The sequence below is a fragment of the Zophobas morio genome, unplaced genomic scaffold, assembly GCF_036711695.1.
Source record: "Zophobas morio isolate AGI-343-1 ecotype UQ-CSIRO unplaced genomic scaffold, CSIRO_AGI_Zmor_V1 ptg000006l, whole genome shotgun sequence".
NCBI classification, from domain to species: Eukaryota; Metazoa; Arthropoda; class Insecta; order Coleoptera; family Tenebrionidae; genus Zophobas; species Zophobas morio.
In genome coordinates, this window is record NW_026972111.1 from 18,032,268 (window position 1) to 18,048,465 (window position 16,198).

The 16,198-nt window shown below is 34.7% G+C and overlaps 2 protein-coding genes and 1 long non-coding RNA gene across 3 annotated transcripts; 1 reads left to right on the plus strand and 2 right to left on the minus strand.

The window, feature by feature from the left end:
* Positions 1-2,607: 2,607 nt before the first annotated feature.
* LOC135123753 (uncharacterized) lies at positions 2,608-3,589 on the plus strand. Its single transcript, XM_064048633.1, has 3 exons — positions 2,608-2,896; positions 3,031-3,331; positions 3,384-3,589. The coding sequence occupies exons 1-3, from the start codon at positions 2,847-2,849 to the stop codon at positions 3,537-3,539; spliced, it is 507 nt and encodes a 168-aa protein (XP_063904703.1). The 5' UTR covers positions 2,608-2,846; the 3' UTR covers positions 3,540-3,589.
* A 6,307-nt stretch (positions 3,590-9,896) lies between these two features.
* On the minus strand, positions 9,897-10,556 carry LOC135123197 (uncharacterized). Its single transcript, XM_064047690.1, has 2 exons — positions 10,154-10,556; positions 9,897-10,096 (listed from the first exon to the last, which is right to left on the minus strand). The coding sequence occupies exons 1-2, from the start codon at positions 10,476-10,478 to the stop codon at positions 9,897-9,899; spliced, it is 525 nt and encodes a 174-aa protein (XP_063903760.1). The 5' UTR covers positions 10,479-10,556.
* Positions 10,557-12,629: 2,073 nt separating this feature from the next.
* On the minus strand, positions 12,630-13,901 carry LOC135123172 (uncharacterized). The gene is made up of 3 exons (XR_010279572.1): positions 13,433-13,901; positions 13,286-13,386; positions 12,630-13,236 (listed from the first exon to the last, which is right to left on the minus strand). It is a non-coding gene; the product is annotated as an uncharacterized LOC135123172 (long non-coding RNA).
* Positions 13,902-16,198: the final 2,297 nt, after the last annotated feature.

The window sequence follows — 16,198 nt, forward strand, 5'->3', positions numbered from 1 at the left end:
TACTTATCAAAAAACACACGAACGAAGCCATTCTCATTGACATTGCTATTCCTAACACAAACAACATTATTCAAACATACGACACCAAGATTTCAAAATATCTACAATTATCGATAGAAATGAAATCCATGTTGAATCTTAAAAAAATTTCAATTCTACCCCTAGTTATCTCTAATGTAGGTGTAGTTCCAAATAGCTTAGTTGAGAATTTAAAGTCTTTGCATTTGAATGATTCAATAATTGTCAAAATTCAAAAAGCTGTTTTGTTAGGAACATGTCATATTGTTCGTAAGTTTCTTGAACAGTCTGATCATGTCAGTCAGATTAGATTAGCACCAGTAGGTCAGAGTAGTGTAGGTCACTTTTCATGTGATGCGCGGATAAATGGTCGGTAGTTACGCTGGACTTTTGGGGATGGGGTGAGATTAGAGAATAATAGCAGACTAATTTGTATGCTGTAATTCTAGAATCTCGAAAGTTGTTCTGTTAAACTAATCAATGCATATCATTACTTGGTCTTAGTACCCGTAATGATAGAAGTCTTGCCTGAATGCCGGTCATTTCCGGGTCAGTGGTGGGTCTTAGTTTATGAAAAAACTTTCAGATTTTAAATAATATATTTGTAGTCACTGCCATGGTAGAAGGAGACATGGTATAGACATCCGATGTACCAATTTAAAAATCGTCTGCGCATCCATTTGTGACGTTAGGTGGCATCAACGACCTTGTAATTCTTGTGAGCTTTGCTAGGGAAGTCTAGGGAATTTCAGCTTGAGTTATCATTGCTCTCTCCAATACGTCAATTAGTTGTCGGATAACGAAAGTTAATGAAAATAATAATGATAAAAATTTAATTATTGAAAGTTGAACGATCCAAAAATGTGGTTTCGTATCAATTTCGATAAATGTGGGACATCAGCAAATGCAAATAGCAATTTGCTCTTATCTCTTGAGTTTTGAAAAAGAGGTTTTTGACATATTTATGCTCAGTTCTCTCCACAAACCTAAATTCTGTGATCACATCACACATACGACGAATAATCACAAATAAATTTTTGCAATTTAAAGAATGTATTTTAAATTTCGCGCTAATTTCACCCCACTTGACGTCACACCCGATGCGTATGCCTATACCATGTCTCCTTCTACCATGGTCACTGTCTGAGACAGTTTCTCTTCTGCCTGAAGACGGTACTGTGTACCGAAACACGTGTAGCAGTGACTACAAATATATTATTTAAACTCTGAAAGTTTTTTCATTATTATTAAAATTAATATGGAGTTTAAACACGTATCAGCCTCATCAATACAAACAATAATAATATAAGCAGAAAGGTAACAAATAGAGAATTATTTGAAATAAAGAATTTTATTTAATAAAGGCACTGCGGTCACAGTAGACTGCGGTATTTGGATGCAGTCATACAATAATTTATATATTCAAGATTTAATACCTGTATTTTTTAATTTAGTTTTTTCCAATAAAATAGTAAACTAATAAGAAATTAGATAACAGCAACAAGAAACAACATATAACGTCAATTTTCTCTTACAGGCTACGTTGGTTATAAATAAAAATTATTAAATCTTTATATTAAATTAAATAAAAAAAAAGTATTTATCAATTTCAGATTCCGAAGGCAAAATCCGAAGATCAAAATCGTAACGTAACGCTAAAGGCCTCGCCACATAGGCTGTGCTATGCTATGCTCATATTAAAACGTTATGTCTATGCTATGTAAAAAATACATTCACATAGCATGAACATGACATACAGTCACAGATGGTGTTCACAACAGCCATGCCATAGAATAGTAGCAATTGGTAGCATAGCATAGTAGATGTGTGTTTATAAATAGTTATTAGTAAAAGCAGTGGTGAGTAAAAGTGGTCGTTCATTTTGAAACTGGTTGGTGTAGCTGACAATCTTAAATAAAAAAATTCACGAAGAGAACCTGATCGAATTACTTAAACTTTATTATTATTATGTGCAATATGCAGTGCAATATAGAAATACAACTTATAAAAGAAGAAAATTGAGAAGGCTTAGGTTAGAAGTTTGAATTTTCTCTAGACGCGCATGAGCCAAAAACCAAACATTACACAGAAGTAGGATTCCATTCTACTTTCATGCTATGTCGGATTATTTCGAGCTGTGTAATGTCTATGCTAGTTCTGTGTAAAAAGTACATAAAGCATAACATAATGGCTATGTGAACACTCTCATTTAAATGTATTGTGTCTACTTCTATGTTTTTCATTAACATAGCATAGCACAGCCTATGTGGCGAGGCCTTAAGAATTCCCCATCCCTACAATTAAACCATTGAACGTTGAACGTATTATTTATTTTCTATGGTATTATTTGGTCACGGTGGTTTGTGTAGTGGGAGATATTAAAAGACTGAAAGTCCCCGTGCACCGTTACGTTGGCGCCATAGGTGAGATTTTATCTGGACCCTAAAATTGACCAAACTGTTTTCATTACAAACGTCAAAAGTCGATCTATTAAAAAATATCTTTGTCTAAAATATTAATTGCAGAGGTTGGCAACCCTGACTGTTTTTATAGGAATCTGTAATGCGATTGTGACATTACTGACATCCTATTTTTTTTCGTTTTTATGCATTCATGATTCGTTATCATGCTCATTATTTTTCTTGCAAACTTTCAATATTTTGAATAATTTTTGATCTACAAAATTTTTCTAATACCATATGGAAGACTTTTATGTTGTGCATTTCAAATTTCAGTACAAATACACGTAATAAAACAATAAAAATGTGTGTCATGCCAAAAAACAAATCCTGTTGTTTTGGGAACGCAGAAAAACGTTACTTTATGTTATGAATAGTTACAAATTAAAATTAAATAATCACACGTACACTGTTTGGTGGTAAGATGTTCTATATGCTGTTTATTTGCATGTAGTGTTTTTTTTTACATTACAGTAAATGATGTTTTATTATATTTAACTTTCTTTGAATATGGTAAAAATTTATTACATACCTAAATGTGTTATTTCTTTAGGAAAATGTGGGTACCTAGTGAATGGATAACAGAAGAAGATGTTTTAATGGACCTTCTCCAGTTGGCAGAATTTGATGTACCTTCGCCTAGATCTGGATGCAGGGTTCCTGAAACAATAATACAGTACAAGAAACAAATGGCAGAAAACAAACAGCGGACGTTAAATAGTGACATTGATGAAAGTGCATGTTATATTGTAAGTGGACGAGGTCGAGGTATAAGGGACCGAATAATCCGTCCAGGAGGAATAATAGATTCACATCCTTCTGATGAAGCGGAATTGAAAAAACAAATACGACAGGTATAAACAGGTGGCATGTGTTGAAAGATTACTAATATTCGTTTTTTGCAAGGTGTCAGGGTTTGGTTATTCAAATGAATTAATTGAACAATCTATAAAAGCAAAAGGTTATGAGCCAGAGAAATACATGGATTTTAAGGTAGTGCCTGTGTCTTCAAATAGTAGCAACCCATCAGATACTACCCTCACCAAAAAAAAAAAATTGTAGAAATTTCAAATATTCATATTAGAGCAGTAAATTAATTTGTGCAATGTAAATTATCCTAATTATTTGTTTTTTTATACTCTAAGTAAAGCAAAGGTAAGTGGATAACAATGGACAAAAAAAGAGGAAGAGTTTACAATAGTGACTTCCTTGGCCATTTTTGTTTCCAGTTTATATTGGTTATCGTTCTGGGTCATTTGACTAATGTCTGGTACACGGTGTCTAGTAAATGTTCAGCAGTATATTTTTCATGCATATAAAATAAGCCCAATAGTTGATGGTAGGCAGTAAATTAACAACATGGATAGTTTTTGAATTTCTTATTACACTGGGTTTTTTATCAGAGAGCGGATTTTTGCGGGTAAGACGGTAAACAGGAAGTGTATGATACGAGGACTGTATGATAACTACTCGTGTTTGAGGACTGTGGGTACCACTGACCCAAAATTTGTATGCCATGGTCTAATGCCATCTTTCAAACGAGGCTTGTCAAAATTTCAGTCAAATTGGTCAAGTAGTTTTGTTACAGCACTTATTGAAACTTGACAATTTTGTGTTTTTTGCAAAAATGGAAAAAGAGCAGTATAGATCTGTGATTCGATTTCTTTTTTTGGATGGGAAAACGTGTGAAGAAATCAAAATCAAGTTGCAGGTAGTTTATAAGGACCAAGCACCTTCGATGACTACCATCAGATATTGGTTCAACGAATTCAAAAGTGGCAGAACATCGGTTTTGGATGAAGAGCGCCCAGGTCGTCCGATTAAAGTAACTACTGAGGAAATGGTCAACAAAATCCACGATATTGTCTTAGCAGACCATCGGGTGAAGATCAGAGAGATTGCTGTGATTGCAAACATCTCAACCGAACGTGTGCACAACATTCTTCGAGAAAAACTGGGCATGAGAAAGCTATCGGCACGATGGGTGCCGCGTTTGCTCACAGTGGAGCAAAAACAAAATTGCGTTACAACTTCGGAACATTGCTTCAACATGTTTAAGCACAATTCGAAGGAGTTTCGAAGGCGTTACGTGAGTGTTGATGAAACGTGGATACACCACTAACTCCAGAGACCAAAGAACAGTCAAAACAAGGGACTCTACCCGGCGAACGTGCTCCAAAGAAAGCGAAAACGGTTTCTTCGGCCGGAAAAGTTATGGATACTGTTTTTTGGGATTCGCATGGCATCATTTTCATAGACTATTTGTAAAATGGCAAAACAATCACGGGGCAGTATTATGCTAGCCTATTGAGCCGATTAGATGCTGAATTAAAGATAAAACGGCCCCATTTGTCGAAAAAAAAGTCGTGTTTCACCATGATAACGCACCGGCTCACACGTCTGCAATTGCCATGGCAAAACTGGTTGAATTACGCTATGAATTACTGCTGCATTTTCCCTATTCGCCAGATTTAGCACCCTGTGACTTTTATCTATCTCCAAATCTAAAAAAATGGCTTGAAGGAAGGCGCTTTACTTCAAACGGCGAAGTAATCAATGAAACAGAGGCTTATTTTGCAGAGTTTGATAAATCATTTTTTTTGAATGGGTTAAAAAAGTTAGAATATCGCTGGTCGAGGTGTATAGAGTTGAAAGGAGACTATGTTGAGAAATAAATATACAGAATTAAAAAAAAATGCTTTCTCTTTCTTAAAACGGGTACTTATCAAACAGTCCTCGTATGTACACGCTGAACCTCGCGTCGAAGAATTAATTTTCACGATAATAACACAGTAGAACAGTGTTTTTGTTACACATATTTTCTAAACATGGTCGGAAAGGTAATTTTGTGCTGAACAACTCTTAAAAGAGATAATATACCCATGTCGTCAAAAAGAAAAAATATTCAAATTTTTATTGTCGTCTGGTGAACAATTAGAAAAAATGATGTGAATTCTAATTTTACATAGAAAAACGCGCAAGAAGCACTGAAAAAATGTTCCACAGATTTCTGTCGACAGATATTTAATTACGTCTACGAATTTTAACCTGTCTAGATCTAACTCTTTATAAAAGCCTCATGTATTCGGAAAGAATGGATACTTGGGTCTTTCTCTTAAATCTTTCTTCGACTTTCTTGATTTCTCGCAAAGAAATTTAAATAAGACATAATTTGCGGAACGTTTGTTTCCTAAAAATTCACTGATCACTAAGCTAATTGATTCCCAAGTAAATTTTTCCGTATCATTCAAATAGGCTTAGAACATTTGATCCTTCATTCGAATTTCAACCCAATGAAAATTCCTAAATATAGAAGACGTACATAATATGAAAACTGAAATTCACTGTAATATTTTAGTTTTTACCTTGGTTTATGTTAGCAGCAGAAAGCTTAGGAAATATTGTTTTCATATGTTGAAATGCTTTCTCTCTTGTATTTCACTTGCATAAGAAGCACATATCCTTGGTATATCCAGATTGGAAGCCAGTTACTAAAGCTACAATTTTTTAATCGCCTATCAAATTGCACTCAAACTTTTTGTCGTTAATACAGTTTAACAAGTGTATGCAGTCGGCAGTACTAGATATTTATTCCCATTATGCAATAGTACACCTTTAACTGGAACTATCTATGAACAATCTCAAAAAAATTTTTTTTTTGACGACGTAGGCATAATGTCTTATTAGATAGTTATTCAGCAGCTTTCAGAATACATTTTCAGAATGCTTGTAACAAGAAATGTTTCTAAAATTGTTCGACTATGTAATTAATTATACCGATACAAGGCCGAAAACGAACGAATAACGGACGCGGTTGAAGTTTGTAAACCGAGGCGAAGTCCGTTATTTGTGTTTCGGCTGTGTGTTGTTCAGTACTTTTCGTAATCCTATATGGATCGTATCAAATTCTAAAAAATGGCATGCCATACGGCTGGTCCACAAGTACTAAAGAGCCTGAATAAATTTGAAACTCAACCCAAAATACATTTTCACCACTATCTTGGATGTTATTATACCGGGTGTCCCACGTAACACTTTCGTGCGCAATAAGTCAGGTATTCTTGAAGGGATTTTTATGAAATTTAAAACAAGTGTAATATAATAGGTAAATATTAGGCTGATAACAAAAAAACTATTTTATTGTTCAAAAAATGAATTTTAACACACCTTCCTGTTGTTAAAAATTATTCAAAATTGCGTTATAACTTTAAGCAACTAAAATAACGTCAGTGCGCGAAAAATTAATTAAATCACTGTTTTGTTTAAAAGAATTACCTTAATAAAAACGCAAAAATTAATTAATTTGTTTTTTTAAATTTAATAGTGCTGTCGGTGCCAAACAATTGCCTGCGTCGCCGAGTTCAATTTTGTACACCCCTGACATTTTTGTCAAAATCTGACAAGTTATTGAAAATGGTTCGCTTTTCTTTAAGGCGGTATCACTCGGCCTGGTTTGGGACAGTTTTCATCCCATTGGAAATGTCCTGTAAAAACGAGAGAAATTGACTTAGGACGATAGTTTTTTTCGTTAACAATCCTTATTAGACATAGGTATGTTTATTTGATTTTCAGTTCTGTTTTCTGTGTAAAAAAAAGTAAAAACATGCAAAAATGACGACATTTACATTGCTGTTGCAACGTACACTTTGTAGTGCGAACAAAATTAAAAAACGAGGTGTCCAGAACGAACCTTTCTTAACAGATTGCATCAATACATTTTTTAATAAGTGTTACACAATTCATATACAACGTCAGTTAAGTAAACGCTGCAGATGAAAAAATTGTTTCAAGTTTTCAACTGTACCTACCAGTAGCGGCTCGTCAGATGAGGCAAGTGAGGCGGCGCCTCACAGGCATATATCTTAAGAACAGATTGACTTAATTTGTAATTAAAAAAGAGCTTTCAATGCATTTTTAGTTACAAAAATATGTTGAAATGGTAAATCTGTAGATGATTTTTTATTTTTTACGCTTTCTGCTCACATTTTCGGTTGAATACCGTACGATTTATGCCCCTAGTTTTTTAACTGAAGCGGCCAGAACGTCGGTTCACTTGAACCAACGAAGCCCAATCACAGACACGGATTTCCATGGCTCAGCTCCTATACTCCTATACATGCGTTCGCTCGGAACTGAGGCGATATCTTCGGTGCTACCATTTTCCCTTTTATTTTACAGACGGAAGGGCTGCGGGGTGCGTGGGTAATTAGCATGAACGTGAGTAAAAGCCCACGTGTTGATGTTTCGTGTTTTTGTCTCTTTCATAGGTACAGGTGAGTGAAAAATGAATCCCGAGTACCATATCGTCATGTTCCTTTTTGAAACGCCGTTTTCACGGCAAACCGAGCTAGAACGTCGGCAAATTTTCCTAAATATCGAGCAGTCAAAACCGTTAATTCATTTAATTTCCATTGATAAGCGACAGAATCGTCAGTACTCCAAGTCTTTTAAATCAACTTGGTACGAAACATATGTATAAATGGCTCTGCCGTAATATTTAATATTTGTACGACGTCCCGGGATATAACGATTTAAATAATTTCAACCGAAGTGCAAAGTTATATGAAAGTTCCAAAGTACACATTAAAAATTCCATGGGCCTATAAAACCTTTAGAAAGGAACACAACAACTATTCCCGAATCCCTCCAAGAAAGTGCTAGTTTAAACAAAATTTTGACTTGTAAAAACATTGTTGATTAAATGTGTTATGGGCGTTATTATTAATTATTATTAGGACCTACCACTGACCCGGAAATGACCGGTATTCGGGCAAGATTTCTATCAGTACTAACTAGTAAGACCAAGTAATATGCATTAATCACATTAATTTAATTAATTTGATTATTAATATTATTATTGTCAAACTTCTATGATCGCCTCACCACATCAGACAGTCACGAGCCGCCACTGGTAGACTGGACTCAAACATTTAAGGCGTTTATGGCTTAGACGTTTGAGTTTGTAGTATTTAACATTACTAGCATGGTAAAAGGGTTTTTACTGGCGAACAGAAGGATATGACTGGCGAGCCGCAGGCGAGCCAGTAAAAACCCGTTACCTTGCGTGTATTGTTCAATATTTTATTTGTTTCTCACTTGTAAATAACTATTATAAATTATTAAAACCTCTAGAAGGTCCAATATTTGAAGAAACATCGTATGAGCTTTAGACGTATTACTTTGGAAACGCACGGCAGCATGGCACTTGTCATAGCATTTACTGTGTTGTCTAGTCCTGTCATTTAGATTTTTCTGTTTATCGTTTTCGCTGTATGGAAATGAGTGTGGCGCAAGCTATATTACTGAGGAAGCAGCAATTGTAAGTGAAAATTTACCTGAATCAATTTTGGCTGTCATTTCAACTTATAATAGTTTAAAATGTTTAAAATACATGGCGGTATGAACACGACCGGCTGTAAATATTTTACTGGCAGTCAGTAACATTTTTTACAGGCTATAGCCAGTTAAGTGATATTTTCATGGTGAATACAGTGACTTGGTAAATCGATGTTTACAAGTGAGGAACAAGTAAAAGTACCTACTTTACAGCCGACCTTTCATAAAACTTAGTAAATGTAAACCATGCCACGTGCCAGGGACGGCCGAGACGCGAAGGACCGGATTGAGAGTAATTTTGTTTTTAACGTTTCTTCCGTACCTTAATTATTTAATCATTATTCTGCACATCTGAAAATATTATTAAGATACTGAAAGCAAAAAACAAAATCTTTAATAAGTACGATCGCAATCATAGAAAACTGGTCCACTAAGTTTTTTGATAAATGAAATAATTTTGACGATGTGACCGTCCTTTTTTTCAAATCCGGAGGGTACATTCATATTGCCGTTATATTAAAAATAATACATGACTAGAGAGCGAAAAGTATGCAGCAAAATTTTGAGAAATATGATCATGTAATATGCATGAAATTTATGCAAATATGCAGTAACTTTATTAATATATGCAGAGATATGCAGTTGCATATGCTCCAAAAATTGAAAAGAAGTGTAATAACACAACTAAATTTATTTACAAATTATAAAAACAGGTTTATCGAGCTTAATTTTTTTAATAAAAAATACATAGATAAATAAAATTTTTAAAAATTTATTGTCTTACACTAAATAGTGACAAATAAATAAAAAATAATAATAATAGGCCATTTAATTAGTATTTTTGTAATAATTTATTTTTAAATACTTTTCGAAGTATTATAGCAAAAAATTTTGCCGGTGATCCGAAATAGTGTATTTTAGACGACTTGTCTTGAAAGTGCAGCTTGCAGAGACCGATGCGGATATGAAATTTATCATGCACGGTGCATGATAAGAGTTAGTAGGGTTATGTTTCCAAAGTTCATCAAGACAATTCAGTTTTATTGAAATTTTAATATTGCCAAACAATAATCAAATACAAATTTATTGCCTTTCGTTAAGTAAATTGTAGGTTACATTACTGAAAGAGCAGTTATTGAAATTTATTAATTTCTTGTTGGACTTTTCAAAATCATCCGGTAAACCTGCCACGGTTGTTGAGGATGTTGTAAAAATTGAGGTGGACGGCAACATTTGACTATCGGAATCATCTTGTGGGCGATTTTCAGACGAATTTCTTATGGCTGTAATGATTTTGTCAGCCACTTTCATTTTGTGTCCAATGGACTCTTGTATCTAACCTTCCACAATAGAAGTAGAAATCCATCCTCCGTGACGCTTAAGATCTTCCATACTGCCACCTGCATCCATAAAAATTGTAGACGATGATCGCCTCAGACAGTGGCCTGTGAAAGCTGCAGGCTCTTCTAAACCCAAATAAGCAGCAATTAGTTTGGGTATACCACTAATTTTGTTAATTCCCACGGGTTGTTTAGTGCATTTGGAATTCTGATAGTTTAAAAACAGCCGACGTTCAGTCATGGTCTCATGGTTGGCTTCAACTACTGATGGAGGTGTGAGTTGTAAAACATCGTCTTCGTTATCGCTATCCATCTGCATCTGCATTAATTCTTCTAAGAAATTCACTTAAAATTCATTTGTGCAATACTAGTTGGACAAAATGACAAAACTGGCGAAACAATTAAATTTCCAAAACAGTAATAATATAATTTATTGTCCAACAGAACAAATATTCCACTTACTGGACAATTTCCAATAAAACAAAATAAAAATAAAAGAAGACAAAAATAGTAATATATACCAAAAAATAAAAATAAAAAGCACGTTTAGCATACCAAATAAAAAGAAAAGTAAAGTAAAGTAAATTACATTAAATAAATAAACTATCAATGGATCAAGGGATAGTACAATAGAGAAAAAACAAAATATATATCCCACCATTTACCTTCTAAAAGAAAAAAAAAAAATAAAACAATAGAGAAATTATAGAGCATATTTCACTATCTACATACCCACTTGAAATCGACGACGCACATGTGAACGCAACTCCGACAAAGAGCTGCAGTAAATATCCCACGAATCACTAGAACTTTCAATCATATTTAAGTAATGGCAAAATAAATATTCTGGAGCTCTTCTGCCAATGTTCGTCCGAGATCTAGGACAATATAGTGTTACAGCAGTGGCGGCTTGTGAAGTTTTCTTCAGAGGAGGCTCAAATTTGACAAGCACTACTTTTTATATCTTTCATTATCTGAATAATTTTTTTTGTCATGTTCACGAAAAGAACACTCCTGCGTTGATAGATGAACTATTGCATCGATTTTTTTTCAAAAATTCAAAATTGCCCTATTTTTACCAACTTTCTCGTTATAGTTCTCAATATCCCTCTTATGAGCGGAATCTAAAGTAGTAGAAGAAAATATGTGTTCCTGTGATTTTTCATGTCTTTCTATTGCTCATGACAAATTTTGTAAATTATTATAGCCTGTTTTATCCCAAACGGAAAATTTATCACTTGTGAATAATACACAATCCCAACAGTATAATTTGTTTCTTAAAAAACCGAAGCCTTTAACCATTTAGTTTTATTATAATTATTTTCATGAAATGCTCTGTTTTGCTTTTTACCTGTCAGTAGGGTCAAAATATGCGTGACGCGGTGCGCAGAAGCGATGCGCAGTGGTCGTTCCCGTGTGGTGGCGCTGCGATCGGTTTGTGTCTTTGCTGCGGCGCTGCTATGGTTTGCGTCTTTGCTATGGTTTGCGTCTTTGCTATGGTTTGCGTCTTTGGTGAATGTTCCGGTAGATGTCTCTTTTCGCGCGGGAATTTTTGTGTGTGAAAAAAAGCACAGTTGCCTCACGATGGATTCGAACCCATCGGTCCCGCCGTGCTGTAGAGTCGCTTGTATCACACGTCCATCACGCCCGACGCTGAACAGTAGGAATAATCTCGAACTGATGATAACGCTGGCCTGGCCTGTCGTATTGTTGGTTGTCTAATGTTCGGGCGGCGGCGGCGGCGGCGGCGGCGCCTCCTGAAATGAAAATCCCTGGCTCGGGCCCCCTTGCTTTGGTGTGTGGGGTTCTGACTGCGGTCTTATGCGAGTTAAATCTGGGGACGCGGGCTCCTGACGTTTTAAATTTGGGGGCGCGGGCTCCTGACGTTTGAAAATTGGGGCTCCTAACCCTAATCTCTTAAAATCTAACCTCACTTTTTGTACGAAATTATTATAGGAATAATCTCGAACTGATGATAACGCTGGCCTGTCGTATTGTTGGTTGTCTAACTTGCTTGTTCGGGGGCCCCCGGACACTGGTAATTAAAAATAAAATCCCCCTAAGCCTTAATACTGGGGCTGGGCCCCTTGCGTATAACTTTGGTGTCTGGGGGCCTGACCTCGATCTTATACGACTTAAATTGGGGGCGCCGGCTTCTAACGTTTTTAAATTTGGCGGGTAATTTAAACTCAAAAACTCTCTGGGCTCTTAACCCTACTGTCTTAAGATGTAGACCTTTAAATCTAACCTCACTTTTTATTTAAAATTATTATCGTTAAATAGTAGTAACATAAAATAAAATTTCCCTACGTCGGGGGGTCGGAGTTCTGTGCTCCAAACACCAGTGTCTTAAGATGGGGGCCCCCTACGCCTTAAGATGAGGGCCCCTACGTCTCAAGATAGGGCGCAGGCCTCTGATCGGGCCATGTGTTTAAAAATTGGCGGGTAATTTAAAATAAAATTCCCTTACGTCTTAAGATGAGGTGCACGCTCCTGGATGAAGCCCCTCTAAATCTAACCTCACTTTTCATTCAAAATGATAATCGAAAAATAGTAGTAACAAAAACAAAAAATTTTAAACAATGATATATTTATAAACTTACAATACATTTGAAAAAAATTAAACTATCCATTATAAACAAATCTTAAATCTAATTAACATAAAATATAAAAGCAAAAATAAACCATAGAGTACAAAACTAATGTCTAATTAACTAATGAACACATTTTACATAATTCATTTTAAAAAATAAAAAATAATATAAAATGAAAGCGAAAACGAAAACTATAACAGAAACAAAAAAACTAATAAGCAGAATTAATATAATTTTTAATAGTATTCATAATCAACTTCCATACTTTTGGAGTCTTCTTCTTCTTGTAGAGTCGTAAATCGATCTTCATGTATTTTCTTTCGTTGCGAAACTTGTAATTTAGGTTCTAAATAGATGGATTCTACTTGTCGTATCCGTCTTCGAAATCGTTCACCATCTTTAGCGTACTGTTGCCAAATAGCATCACATCTCAATTGGTGATAAGCGAAGGACCATTTCACCATTAAATGTATTTTCGGAGGGTTAAAACTAGAATGAATAAGTATTTGTAAAGATTTTAGTTTGTATTAATAATTACCTTTTTTCCTTTAAAATAAAAGGGTCTTGCGATTCGCTTACAAATGTATGTCCGTTATGAAACCTCACATTTCCGGGCGAAGATAATAAAAAATGTTCAAACTAAAATGATCGGTTTAGATTGATTTTATAAAAAATGTAAACTTACAATTCGTCTCTTCGTTAACTCGGAGACCGGCTAAGATTTTTTCTTCTACATATGCTTTTCACATTTTGTACGAAATGACCAGGTAATATAGCATTTTGTTGGAATATATTCTTTTACACTATCCAAGACTCGTTTCAATTCTTTAAGCTCCACACAGAACGAACGAAATGAGAACTGTCTATTTAAATATTTATTGCACAATATCGAAAGATCTTCATACACTTTCACGATTCCTTGATAAAGATAATTTTTGAGTAGAGTAGAGTCTTCATGTGGGTAGCGTTGTAGAAAATCATGAAGCGAATGATGAACTTGATTCTCTAATCGATTTACGGAGAATCTTTTCGCTTCCTCACAACAAAACTGCGAAGAGTAAACAACACACCAGACAGACATCATGACAACAACAACTACTACTACTAAATTTGTTCGCATGCGTTGTCTATCGAGGAAATCAACAAGAAATCTGTTTCCAGTATAAAACCACATGTTTCCGTTTTTTCGATAAGCATTAATGAAGAACGTTAAAAACGGTGTTCTAGAGTGATAATGGACGAATTAAACCGCTTAGCAGCTCGATACTTTAAAATTTTATTGTGAATGATGATGCAGTTTGCTCTAGAGGTTATCAATAGGAAATCCTTTTTCGGTTGTGAACGATTCCACACGTTCAATGTTAAATAAGATCTCTTGTGGTTTTTAGCATTGGTGTGTACTCTACGATAGCATCGTGTATGATAATTACGTAGGCTTTTGTATCTTGAGGAAACTCATAGTCCGACTCAAATTGAAGTGATACATCTACAGTTGAATAACGAATAGGTTCGGGGTGCTTTGAGCAGTCTAAAACGAATATTGAACGAGTTTTAAAATCGTCATATTTCAATATCGGTTTTGCTCTATCTTGATCGTTGAATTGTTTATAAAAATCGCAATATGCTTGATATGCTTCTCTGTAACGAGTTTTTCTAAAATCTAATTTCCAAGATTCGTACGGATATATACTCGAATTTAAGTGTAGACGTATGCTTCTCATATCGATATTGTCGAATTTGGTAGCATCGGCTAGGGGGTTATTCTTTCTATTAGTTTGAAAAAATACTATACAATAAAGAGGTGTGTGTACACTTTGCAGAGTTTTCACTTTCCACACTTCGTTTTTAGATCTTGGCAGAATGGGCAATTCATGAATATCCCACTTTCTAAATGGTACCAATATAGATTTACTTGTGTTGATTTTATTTAACATCTGGAGTTTAATATCATCGTTCGGAAAGACATGTTTTGCTATTAAGGTAATATTTTTTATATTCATTGTTGCTCTCCTAGTACCTGTGCTCATATAGCAATTATCATCAGATCTACTACGCACTAATCTTAGTTTATGTTTTCCAGTAATTATACGACGATAATCGTAAGGTAAATTTAGCAGAATCGATAAAGGTATTCTCAATGAAAATGTTTTATCTCTAACGTTATATGGTTTAATGCCATTACCATCCATATTCCATCCTGCTCCTCCCAATTCTTTTGATTCATCTTCACCGTAACACAAGAATGTTTTAACTGTTGATAATAAGCCCACATCTCGTACTACATCAACTTCTTTATTGTTGAGTTCATAGCTTATGCTTTCAAATAAAAACGCTCCAGCGTTATTTGTTAAATAAATATCTCCATTTAAAGCTGGTATATTATTAGGCAAAAGATCATCAGAGTTAAATTCTCCGTCAATGTCAAGGTAACACTCGGATAATGGTATCATAAGATCTTCTTGATTTATAATGATGTCAATATCATCATTATTATTAAATGTACGCACTTCAGGGTTGTACGTATGTTCTTCTTCTTTAATTATACTGTGATCTACTTGAGGTCGGTCGAATATTTGAAGTTTTTCTGACATGATATCCTAAAGACTTGAGAATATTTACACTTTGAGACGACAATTGATGTTGTGAAGACACTAATGATGCTTCTTCTTCTTCTGGAAGTGCTTGGAGTGGTGACTGCTGCGATACTGAAGTATAATGTGAAAATCCTCTTCTTTTAAGAATGTTGTATACTAATCCCATAATTACTTCTTTTGAGATTTTAACGCTAGTCTCACCACAATTTCTTGACCGTTAAAATCAATAAAATTATTGTCTTGATCGACTATGTCGAGAGTTATATTGCTAATGAAAGATTTATTAGTGAGCGGTAAATATATTTGATTTGTTGGCTCAATGAAAATTTGCTCTCCTGGATTGACAGTTATAGCGGTTTCGTAGATGGTATGTGATCTTTTACTTTGATAATAGGATCCTGTAACTATATTACATTCCACTCGAATCGTGCTCACTTTTATAATATTTACAGGTAAATCGCTTTCGTGTAAAGTATTTGCAGGTAGCTTTCTACTTGAGTATCCAAGTCTTTTGCCTATACTGTCATTGTGGCTGAAATTAACTCCATATTTACTCTTCAATTCACACTTTAAAGTATTAAGGTTAGGTTTCAGAGAAAAAATTTTTGATCGTTCTTTGTCACTGGTACATTCTGGGCAGAGAAAATTCTGAATATACTGTTCTATTGCATCTATCTCGTAAGCTCCCTTAGGGAAAATGATCTCTCTTTCCTTACTATCACCTTCTTTAAAATAATGAAACTTGTTTGTTCCTTCCTCGATATTTGGAATATTATTCGTGGTTAGAAATCCTATAAGAGCCAATGAGTATTCGTAGTGTGGGTCAAGTTCAATAACAGGATTATACGTAGCACTTA